Source organism: Pseudopodoces humilis, chromosome 8 (assembly GCF_049639895.1).
Source record: "Pseudopodoces humilis isolate 2021_Gansu_Grassland_sample_001 chromosome 8, ASM4963989v1, whole genome shotgun sequence".
Taxonomy (NCBI): Eukaryota; Metazoa; Chordata; class Aves; order Passeriformes; family Paridae; genus Pseudopodoces; species Pseudopodoces humilis.
This window is the reverse complement of record NC_142207.1, coordinates 5,186,207-5,198,459: the sequence shown is the minus strand read 5'-3', so window position 1 is coordinate 5,198,459 and position 12,253 is coordinate 5,186,207. Positions and strand designations below refer to the sequence as shown.

Below are 12,253 nucleotides of genomic sequence, written 5' to 3'. Positions count from 1 at the left end.
TTTTTACAAGATCGGGGCCATAAAGTTTTTTGATCCATCCATAAATTCTTTCAGTTCACAGAAGGAATGTTAAGTTTAATTGAACAACAATAAACAGAAATACAAAGAGCAAAAAATACTAAGTTTCATAAAAAACAGCAATTATCATGAATTGGTTGAAAGTTCATGGAAGATAATAAAGCAGATTCTCCCACAGTGGGACATGGGATGGTTCTCAGCTCAAAATGCACTGTGAGCTGAGTGTTTGTGTCTGCAGAAACCACCACAAGGAGAGGAACAGGCAGTATTCATGGAAATCCACAATTTCAACTTGTGGAAGGGAAATAACTTCTTTGGACTATATAAATTGGTCCAAAGATTCAGTAAAATTCATTGATCTAGTAAAATTCATTGGTTTAAGGAAAATATTAGACTATTGACATATTTGGCTACAGTGTGCAGGTAAAAATGCTTTTGAAATAAATAAAGAATTTCTCCTGCAGTTTGAGAAAAAACTGAAACAAGCAACCCCCCTGCTCTTCACTGAAAGTCTCTGGAAGCAAGACTTCCATTAGTAATTTATTATTCCTAATGCAATTTAAATTTAATTTAATTTCATTATTTTACCAGAATGTCCAATGTTGTCTCAAATACTGGTGCACTAACAATGGGTGAAAAAATGGCTATGCAGGGAAAAATATAAAAAGCTGTAAAATTGCACTAATTGTTCTGTCTGAAGTGAGCGTTGTGAGTGAAATGTAACTCCTGCAATTTGATTATTTTTTAATCTGTATTTTTTTTTCTCCATTCTATTATAAACATCTATTTTGGTTTCTTTTTAGAATTGAGCTGGTTTATAGCTATTTTAATTGCTTTTTCATTAGTCATCTTAGTGATGTGGAACAAACAGTTTGATGAGAATTAAGCTGAGCAAACCTCAAATTTTTTTGGACCTTAAGAGGCAAAAACCCACTTAGAGTTAGGTCTTGTTTGCTTGGACAAAGGAATCATCTGGAAAGAAAGAGCTGCTTCTGTATAAGTGCAAAGGATTTCAGGAGCTCTGTTGCTTCTGCCTCATGTTTTTCATCCATCATGAAATGATCTTGGCTATTGGCATCATTCTACCTAGACTTTGTATGAAAGTTTCTAAAAAAACAAAAGGAAGGGTGTGAAACTGTGCTGAGTTCAAATTCAGTTTTCACCTTGCTGAATTTTTTGATTTTAGACGAAATGCAGCAACAACAACTTGATGAAAAGGATGAGAGCTGCTTCCCAAATTAGATAAGTGCCTGCCAAGCTCTGTCACCTCTTCACCCAGGCATCTGCCTGGACAGCTCAAGTCATCTGCTGCCCAAGCATGGGTTTGTATTTTGATATCTCAATTAATTAAGCCAAACACCCTGGTGTAGCCACATGTACTTTCTTATCTGCATTCGGCAGCATGTAATGGAAACAATGGGCAAAATCTGAAACATGAATACAAGAGGAGATTAAATGAAAGAGCACTGAGAAGAGCTCCTGCTCCCCCAGTGCTGGCAGTGAAAAAAGCTGTAGTGAAATTTTTCTGATTCCTTTGAAATTTGATTTAGGAAGCAGGAGAGATTCAGAAAATATTGAACAGTGACATTTCCAGAAAGAATTGTGTTGACTTTTGGTTCTGAAAAATCCTTTAGCCATGTTTTGAAAAGTAGATACATAGATACATAACCCAGATCATCAATAAGTCTTATGAGCTGCAATAAGTCTTAAGAGGAATTTTCTGGAACGTGAATTTTTGAACACCTGTGGAATTAATTGAAAGTAATTTTTTATCTTGAAAAGCTCCATGATTTTGTTCTCTGTGCTGCCATGCAAGGCCAGCTGCCTTTGAAACTGAGCACTGGGCTCTGCCTTCCCAATTTGCTCATCAAAAGGTCCACAGGACTACCAGATTCACGTGCAGACTGAGATGATTTAATTGAGCATTCTCTGTGTAGCTGTCAGCCTGGTTCCTCTGCAGGGCTTGAAGGAGAGGGAAAGGGCAGACAACTTACAGGTGCAGAGGTTTTCTGGAGCTTTAGTGCATGGAAAGAGTTTTTGTAACTGTTTGTGAGGGGAAAGAATGAGAACAATTATACAGACAGGGCTGAAAGGAAGCACAATCAGAATAGTAATAGACCTGTGCTATGAGGACAATGTCCTGGGAGCGCTGGAGAAATCTTCCTGTGCTCATACCAGGATTTTGGCTGTCCTCTTGGGCCAGGAACGCCCAGGGTGCCTCCCTCTCAGATCCTTCCACTGTGAGGCAGCATTTTATCTCACAGCTGGCAGAGTTCAATGTCTTTATTGAGAAATTTTGGAGCCCTGAGCAGAAGACCTTCCCTCCTGGTTCTGCCCTGGTGTGTGACACAAGGAAGGTCCAAGGTCCACCCCAGCTGCAAACAGTCAGGCTCTGCACTCACAGGGTTATACCCTAATGTCCTAAACTCCCAAATCCTTATCTTTTTGAAATAAATGGCTGACTAGAAGATGTGCTCTGCCAAACATCCTTCTGTTTCCCCCAGGCCAGTGGCAGCACGTGTTCCCAGCTGGGGTGCAGGCAGCTGCAGGGTGCAGGACAGGCAGTAACACCGTGGTGAGGGGAGTGTTTTACATGTTTCATTTTGCATGATGCAATTTTCAGAGCACATCTGCAGTCTCCCTACAATGGCAATATATTCTTCTCAGCTTCAGAGCTTTTAAAAGATCTCAGTCTTGTGAAAAACAACTGATCTGCAGGAAATAACCATCCAGGCCGAGAGCGAGACCGAGGGCAGCAGGCGTGCAGGGTGGGGAAGGCGCTGATTTCCTGGGGATATTTAGAAAATATAGATACCATTTTGTCAACAAAAGGGGCTAAAACTGCAGCAGAGAACCCAAAACAAGCAGATTCTGCACTTGCTTCTTCCTGCAGCCATTCAGACCTTGACTGTGACATCCCAGCTGAAGCCTGCCCAGGAGCCAGCCCGTGCCCTTCTCCTGCACCTCGCACATCCAGGGAGTCAAAGCTTTCTGACACTTGCTGCCTAATCAGGAGCCTGAGCTGGGGTTTTCAGGAATGGAACAGTAATGATTAAAAATTGATTAGCACAACTGCATCAATCTCAGGTGATTACCTCTAGAAGTGGTTGTAATTTGCACTTTTGGATTGGCTACAGAGACACCTGGGTTTAGCTCATTGTTTTGGTTGGTGGGGTGTTGTTTTTTTTTCTCTACTTGACGTTACTGTGAGTATTTCTACAGGCATTTTAATTTCTGAAAGAAAGCAAATTGTGCTTTGCATTTTAATTTACCATGACAACTGATTTTCTCTTTCTAAAACGTTTCTTAGAAACATAATAAAATTCCTACTTTCACTTGCCATCTTGCGAACGGCTCGTCACCGGCCACAAAGTGCACAGCCTCTGTGATGTTCAGGAGTGGGATCTGGCAGTCAACAGCCTCAGAGCTCAGAAAATCTGCTTTTGTGCTTTCTTGTTCTCTTGATATCCATTTGCCATCGAGATGCTACAGTAAAACAGAGGGAGAGTGCAGAAACTGAAGGCTCATAAAGAGATTCTGGTTGTCAATGTATGTTTATATTTCTAATCAATAATATAAGGCATTCCTAGGTGGTTTATTTAAAAGGAAACATGTTGTTATTATAGCTACAGTAAAGGGGAAGCCATGCTTAGCTAGGCATGCAGGTGGTCTATTGATTTAGGAAGTGCTGTGCTCTGCACTTGGGATGAGCAGCTGGGATGAGATAGGGTGATGTAATCGAGTAACTTTGTGTTTCCTCCTGGAGCTCAGCAGCCAGCTCGTGGCTCCTTGAAGGTGATGTCAGCTGTTCCTCCAGATCAGCTGCACAAAACATTCCAGCTTGGTAAGAGCCTGTGGAGCCCTAAGGGGACATAGCAAATCTCAGATGTGACTTGTGAGCATGCTTGCACAGACTGGGAGTCAGGCTGAGTGTCTGCTCCGAGGTGGATTTATGGGTTTAATCAAACATTTCACATCTGAGGGTGCTGATCCACCAAATAACTCAGTTGCAGCATTGCCTGTGTATAGTTGTTTATGATAAAATTACAGTGCTAGCATAAGAGATGGGTTTGATGCTCATTAAAACATCTGATTTGGTGTTGAAGTATGACTAAGAAAATTAAAATAAGAGCCTCTGTAACTGTGCTGAGGAAACCCTATATTCATCACAAAGTGTAGCATGTAAATTTGTTTAGGAAAACAACCAAATGTAGTGATTCCAGATGTAAAAAATGAGAAATAATGTGATTTCAGGCTTCAATGGACTACAGAGCAGCTGAAACAAACAGGAGTCAAACAAAACTCCACAGAGATAATGAGCAAGAACTCATAGCTGTGCATTTCCAGGGAACCAGTCCTGGAAAGGTCTGAGCCTCCTCAGCTCCCCTCACCATCGGCATTGGGCTTGGAAGGTACTTGTAACCTGCTGAAGCAGTGAGGGAAGATAGCACAGATCAAAGATATATAAAAGATATAAAAAAGATATATAAACATGTCAAAGTTTGACTGTATCATCAATGTTTTAGGAGCCAAGAGGAGGCTGCTTACGATTAACCTGGTGAGGCGGCAGTGCAGGTTGGGAGACTCCTTGAATCCCAGGCCGAACACCCGGATCCTGCTGCAGTCCGAGGCACGGACGTCACAGAGGCCCCCATTCTCCAAGGCCCTGATTTCCAAAGCTTGCCCTGCAAATGTGAGATAGATACAAAGCTTTAGAGAGCAGCACTTACATGCTGTTCCGTTCTGCTTCATCAGAGATTTTGTTGTAGTTGCTCCTGGGTGTTGCGGTTTAATACTTTTCCTTAGGGTCTTCCTTGCCTCCCTGTGGATTTCTTTTGAACAGAGAAACAGCAGTTGTCAGAAGGGGAAGAAGCAAACCTCCATTAAATATTGTCCTGTGCAGCCAGTGCTGCAAGATGCATTAGCGAGTGTCAGGGCTCCTGAATCAATTCACTGAAGCTGTGGCTTTGTGTTAAAAGGTCTCCAGGGGTAAAACTTCTGTTGACCTAAGTATCCAGAGGTAATACATCTGCTGAGCCAGGTGAGAGGGGTAATACATCTGCTGACCCAGGCAACAGGATGGGAGCACAGCTGAGAGGACAAGGCCTCATCCCATAGCATAGAGAAACAAGGGAAGAAGAGATGATCATGCCACCAGCATCCCTGGAGTGTTAAAAAGCAGGGTAAAAGCCAGCCCTATGTTTTTGTTCTGTTTGTTTGTTTGTTTGTTTGTTTCCCCTAAAGTTTTGGTGGCAGTAAAAGGGTCCTCAAAGTGAAGCTTTCTTGTGAGGGTTAAATTTTTAATGGTAGCACTCAGCCCTGCACTGTGTCAGCACAAAGGTCATTCACCAGCTAAGTTTCACTTAAGTCCTACATTGAGGCCTTAAGTAGAGCTTAAGTGATGTACTGCCTGTGCTGGCCCCCTTACAAGGCTGGCTTTCCTCCATTACTGTTTTTAAAATGTTTTATGGTTCTCAGGTTAAGTTTTGTTTGGGTTCTGTTATACTTTGGGTACTCACCTTTTAAAATTGCTCATTGCTTTCACATTGGGGTTATTTCTACAGAGGGAAAACTCAAGTCCATTGGATGTCAGAATTCACATCTTTAATTAAGAAAAATGATAATTTGGTAGATATTTGCATCAGCTCTTGAGTAGCACAGCACTCAGAATGGCTCCAATATCATACATCAAAAATAGCAGTAGGTCAGGGTCATGGCTACGTATTTTCTGTTATAGTATTTGTAGATCTAGTGGTCAGGAGAAGCCACTATGATGATAAGTGACACAAAGCAGAACATTTTCTTCTTGTCTCCTGAACAACACTTAATAGCAGGGGCATGGCCAGGAGCCCTGGGAGGGATGCTGCTCACCAGCAGAGTGGAGTCTCAGTTGTTATCCCTGCTTAGCTTCCTCTTCCCTGCCCCATCACCACTGCTCTGGCAGAGCAATATTGCCCATCAGTTTTCTCTGAGCTGGAGCTTGACTAAAACAGAAGCTCTCCATCACCTAATATTTTAATGGTACCTTAGTTCAGCTCTGATTTGAGGGGCAAAATGCCCTGAGCAGAGTTGATAACCTTCCCCAGCACCTCACTGTTCCTTTAGGGCTCTGCCATTTGGGCTGTAATTAGGAAAAATGCTGTTTAAACACTGCCATCCCACGAGACTGCAGCCTGTAACAACAGAGCTGCATGACTCATGTTTTTCCAGAGAAAAGGAAGGCAACACAGACATAAAAAATAATGAAAATACTTTTTTTCCCCACACTTCTGAAGTGCTTTTAGCTGTTCTTTCATTTTTTTTTTTAATTGATTTTATTGCAGCAGTATTACTAACACTGCTGGACACTTTGCAATATTTACAAGAAGAGAAATCATTTACAGCTTATCAGCTTTCATCAGTTACTGGTGGATTCCTGTAATGTACAAAGCTATTAGTCAGATGTGGTGACTGGTTTTGATAAATTGCCTTCTTCTGTGGTTAGTGCATAAAAATAAAAAAAATAATAAGGAAAAAAGCTTCATTATGTTTTTCATGAGATTTTAATAGTTAGCCCCACTAGTACTGAGGTAGCTTGAATTGCATTAATGTGTTCATTATCACTGCACATTTTCAGGCTTCTGTGGCTGAAGTAGAATCTCAGAGCCTGGGAAGGAGTGAGGCCCAGGAATGTGCTCCTGCAGCCCTTCCTGTTCCACAAAAGCACTCTCAGCTCAGTTGCTTGTTGATTAAACCCCTGCACTTCCCCAAGGGTTTCCTTACATCTTTATGACCACACTCCAGAGTCAGGGTCAGGGCAAGATTACCCAGCCCCTGTGCTTTGCCCAGTGACTTACAGTATCAGCTCAGCATTTTGTATTTATTTCTCTCAAATCATTCTGTACACACTTGTCAGGGTTTAACCCCAGCCAGGAGCTGAGTATCACACAGGCACGTGCTCATTGCCCCTCCTGGCAGGATCAGGGAGAAAATCAAAAGGGAGACAGTGAGAAAATGTGTGAGTTGAGTTAAGGGCAGTTTAATGGGAGAGAAAAGGAAGAAAATACAGGAAAGATAAAAATAATGATAAAATATTTAGAGTATACAGGTGATATACGATGCAGTTGACCACCACTTGCCAAGAGATGTTCAGTCAGTACCTGAGCCAGCTTTCCCTCCAGTTTATGTACTGAGAGTGATGCCACATGGAATGGGATATCCCTTTGATCAGTGGGGGTCAGCTGTCCTGCTGGTGTCCCCTCCCACCTTGCTGGCAGGGCATGAGGACCTGGAAAGTCCTCTCCTTACTATAAACACTACTTGGCAACAACTAAAACCATCAGCGTCTTGCCAGCTTTAAGTCTGATGGAAAATAAAAGTAATTATAATGTCTCTTTTTAAAAGAAATGGGTACTAGTGTTCAGCCTTTAGATCTCAGTTTAGGCAGTACATAAATATTGACAAGAGTTGCTTTTTTTTATCTGTTTTTTTTAAGTGCCACATGTAATGGGTGTAGGAATTTTAAGAATTTTAGGCATTTGGTTTTAATGAGGGTTTCTGTCTGTCCTCCCCTCTGTCTTCCAGATGTGTGACACACTCAGATGTGTGACAGGGTGCAGCAGTTATGGAGGAGGATTCCAGGAGCTGTGTGTTCACATCCACTGGCAAGGACATCCCACTGCATTTCCAGTGCCCAGTCTGTACACACTGCAAGTAAATGCAAAGAAATGTACCTGTCACCTGGCAGATTGGGACAGTGATCAACAGCAGGAAATGATGAGGAAAAAAAGTAAAAAATCTTGTTTTAGTGAAATTGTCTTGAGATAAAATGGAGAGAAGGGTCTGGAGTTGAAGGTGGAAAGGCATCCAGGCCTCAGGTGATAGAATAAAGGATTTTTCCTGTTTGGTTTGCAATGCTTGTGCTGTGCCCCCCTCAAGGCACAACACATCCCCTGCCTTCCCTTCCTTCTCCTCCCATCTCCAGTAGGAATTTCCAGAAAAGAGCAGTAAATTCAGAGTTGCTGACAGTGCGGTTTCATTCTGTAATCATTTACATGAATCAAACCTGACAAGGAGCATGGGCTAAATAATAGACTGAAACCCCCCACATAAATACATGGTTGGTTTTACAGGTATTTTTTACAGTGTATTATGTAAATAATATGCACACTTGTAGAAGTAAAATGAAGACAGCTGACACAAAATCAAGAATATTGCAAAACTACACTTATTGAAGTCTTACTGATGGATAGAAATGGTTCATGTTGGATTTACACATTTGATTAGAAAAGTATCCCAGCACAAATAAACTTTCTTCTGCAATGTTTGAAAACTACACATGAGCTTTGGGCTGGAGCAGAAAACCTGAAATTGAAACCAGCAAGAATTTTGTTTGAATAAAGAGAAGGAAAGGAACTGCCCTGCTTTTCTTAAAAAAGGGGAAGATAAATAAGCAGTCTAAGCCATGAACAGCAAACCAAGAATCAGATCATAAGTGCTGGATTGGGTTAAATCTTTGCTGAAGTGTGAAAGTAAATGGCCCATGAGGCCCAGCTGCCCCTTGGAATCAGGTGGCTGATTGAAAAACTTTCCATGCCAGAGCTTGCTGGTGTGGATGTGGAGCTCCAGCTACCGTAGGTATCAGAGCAAATTGATGCTTAATTTTCTCTACAGCTTGGACAGAGCAAGTCTGAGTCTGCCTCCATTCAAATGTTTGCACAAATATTGTATTTTTTTTATTTATAATGTTATTTTGGTAATCCCAGACACAATCATCAAATGCATTATCCTGGAACTTGTGCTGTCCATGACCCAAAGCTCATTTTATAATCCTCCCTAAAAAAAAAATCTATCAGCAGCCATTTGCTCTTTGCCAGAAGTCTTGCATGTCAGTGACCTCCCTGGTTTCTAAATGAAAACTGTTTTTTATTCCTGCTTCCAAACCCAGGTCTCAGAGGATCAGAGCAGCTGAAGGAGCTGGGGGTGTTCAGTCTGGAGAAAAGGAGGCTCATGGGGATCATCTCTCTACAACTCCCAGAAAGGAGGCTGTGGGTTGGTCTCTTCTCCCAACTAGTAAGTGCCGGGACAAGAGAAAACGGACTCAAATTGCAGCAGGGGAGGTTTAGATGGGATATTATGAAAACTTTCTGCACTGAAAGGGTGGCCAAGCACTGGAAAGGGCTTCCCAGGGAAGTGGTGGACTCACTATCCCTGAGGGGATTTAAAAACTGTGTAGATGTGGCACCTGGGGGCATGGTTTAGTGCTGGGCTTGGTACTGCTGGATTAATGGTAAGACTCACCAACCTTAGGGATTTTTTCCAACATGAACAGCTCTGTTTCCATAGTACCAAACTAGATTGATGACCTTTGGCTGGCATGGAGTGAATCTGGTTTTCTGCTTTGAGGGTCCCTGGTATCCAGCATGGATTGCAGAAACGAGCCCTGGGAGAGTGTGGGGGAAAAGCATTTTGCAAGAACTCCCTGCATGTGAGAAATGGCCTGGCTCAATTTCACACTGAAAGCATCCATGTGCTGCAACAATATGGTAGATTATTTTTTGCTTTAGAAATCTCGCTATGACATTTTGGTTTTATTCAATCCTTCTATTTTTAAAAGGCTTGCTTGCAATGTACTTCAGCAATAGAAAAGAAGAGGATTCTGCTGTTGGCTACAGAATATTCCTTCTTTTCCAGATGGACTGGAGAGGTGACCTCAGGTAAGGTTCTTGTTGTACATTCATGGTGCTCACTGGCACAGCAAAGCAGGTCTCTGTTACTGTCCCTCAATGGCTCTTTAGGGCAGAACCCTTGGCAGCATCTTGAGGCTCCCTGTGAGTGTGTGCAGTGATGCCACTAAAGGGATTTGGGTCATCGTGGTGTCATCTTGGTCCTTATGTCCACTCTTGTGCCCAATTAGTTTGTTTTAGTAATTTTCCTATGTTTAAAGTTACTGAATTAGATTAAATCTGGTTATTATAGTCGGGGTTTTGTTTACAGTTGGTTGAATGTTCTGTATCTAGTGGATTGTGGGCTCTTCACACAACATAAAATATTATATAAAGGCCTTAAAGGCTTGCTCTAAATTTTTGGCTTTGGTCAATTTACATCAGACCTTTGAATGGTTTGCAAGTTTTAATTCTGGTTTATAAACTGCTGTGGATTTGTTATTTATCTTGTATGTGCATTGTGAGTATTTAGGGAAGGAAGCTGTTTTTTCAGGGCCTTTTCTTTTCTTTTTGATTTAATAAGATTTAAGGCTGAAATTTCCTGTGGTACCTGTAAACAGCCTGATGTAAAAACGTTGTAGGTGTGCTCCTGGGGTGTCTGGCTTTGGTCAGTTTGAATCACACCTATAATTTTGTAAACTTTTCTAGCAACTTGATTCTATGTTCTTTGGAAAATGGTTTTGTTTAGCTACATGTTTCACTGGGCTGTTTTCACTAGTTTGCAGTAAAGAAAATAAACTAATCTGCAGAAAACACTAATCTCCCTGATCTGGTTTGCAGGAATAGTATGGATCACTGAACGTTCAACCTTCTTTGCCCCTTATCACAAGGATTCGATATCCTTTTAAAATTAATTTTCTATTGGCTTTGTAACTATAAAGCTAATAGTCCTCTTCCTGCTCAGCCAGCTCTGTGCCTCAAACGGAAAGAACTGGGACTTAAACCAGTAATTTAAAGCTGGTATTGATGTTTTCCTTCTCAGATGCTTGTTTATTGCATCTGCACCAGGAAAAAACTAAAGAAAAATTTCTATGAAAATAAGAAAGGCTTCAAAACTGGTAAGATGTTCCCAGTTCCTGAGAATTGCCCACAAATATGTTTTGTGTGACTGAGAAAAATGATTCTCTGAGCAGAGTATGTGGGTGTCAGTGAGGATGCATCAATGGTTGTTAAAGTTCTTGCTTTTTTACTCTTTTCATTCTAAACTATTTTTTCTTCTGTAAATTTTGTAGTTCTTACTGAAACTTTTGTGGTTGGAGGTATTCATTCCTCTAAAAGGACAAGAGTGTGATTTGCAAAAGGTGACAAGTCCTATGTTCAAAAATGTGACAAGTAATCTCAAAGCTTGATATTTAATCGTTATACCTTTTAAAATCATGTCTGCTAATACTGGCTCTGATTTTAGCCTGAGAAGGATGTATTTGTGTAAATTCTTATGGCCCAGACCTGAAGATGCTAGAGAATCATTTTCTTCCTATAGGATGCTGCAAGTCTCATCCAACCTGTCTGTGAATACTTCCAGGGATGGGAGATCCACTTATTTTCTGGGCAACCTGTGCCAGGCCCTCAGTGATGATGAGGACCACTCCACTCTAGATAGGTGGGAGAATGAAAGTATGTTTTGTAAATGAACATTTAAAAGACATTTTCCCCATTTTTCCTTTAGTATTAAATCATAAATTGTTTTAACTAGGAAAAAGCTGACTAACTGAACCCAATGTAATCTTGAACTGAATAATATGCATCTTCATATTTATTCTTTATCTACTTTTCAATATTATTCAGTAAGCTGAGAAAAAAAAATCATTGTAAGTGGAGATAACAGGTCTCAAAAGAAAAGTTTTCATTTTCAAGTTGTATAGAACCTCTTTTATGGAAATAAGAATATATCCTTAATATCTTTAAACCCAGTGTAAAGAACACAGTCCCAGTGGGATGGGAGCTGTGTATAAAAGTGTGGTTTATGCTGCAATGGTACAGAGAGATCTGCTTGAAACATTCCCTGCCGTACAGAATTCACTACTGAAGAAAAATGTATTTGATAGAAACAGATGCCCCAGCTTCTAAACTTCACTACAAGAACACTGCCTCACACCCATCACTTGTTGAGAGAACTGTAGACATGAGAGGGAACGGGGAGGCCACAGGCAGTGGAAAGTTTCAAACCTCCCTCAGTTGGATAGACAGGAAAATTCAATATTGTGGAATGTAAAAGTCAACAATTAGTATGAGGAAAAAGGGAAAAATAAAAGAACATTTGTGAAAAAGAGATCTGATTTTTGTTTTGATAGTCTAACTTCATCAAAGTGATAGGAACTGTGGCTTTGTTATTATTGTGTCCACCAAAGTCAATGGAATTGTTATAACAAAGAGTAGCATTAAGCCCAATGACTTATTATTTGAAAAGGAGAAGGACTTTTTAAGGAATAATGCAATTTAACATTTTTTTATAGCAATAGTACTCTGGTGAGAAAAAATTAAAACAGTAAGCATGGTTTTTGCTGTTCTCACAAGCACATTTGACTCATGAA

The 12,253-nt window shown here is 40.9% G+C and overlaps 1 protein-coding gene across 1 annotated transcript in view; it reads right to left on the bottom strand.

Annotated features, from left to right (window-relative positions):
* The window catches only part of LOC102112104 (von Willebrand factor D and EGF domain-containing protein-like), a 130,264-nt gene that overhangs the window by 70,379 nt on the left and 47,632 nt on the right, over positions 1-12,253 (bottom strand). The window contains exons 12-13 of the mRNA XM_088058618.1: positions 4,567-4,703; positions 3,349-3,504 (exon numbers count right to left, since the gene is read on the bottom strand). Of these exons, the coding sequence (XP_087914744.1) occupies positions 3,349-3,504; positions 4,567-4,703 (293 nt within the window). The remainder of the gene's footprint in view (positions 1-3,348; positions 3,505-4,566; positions 4,704-12,253) is intronic.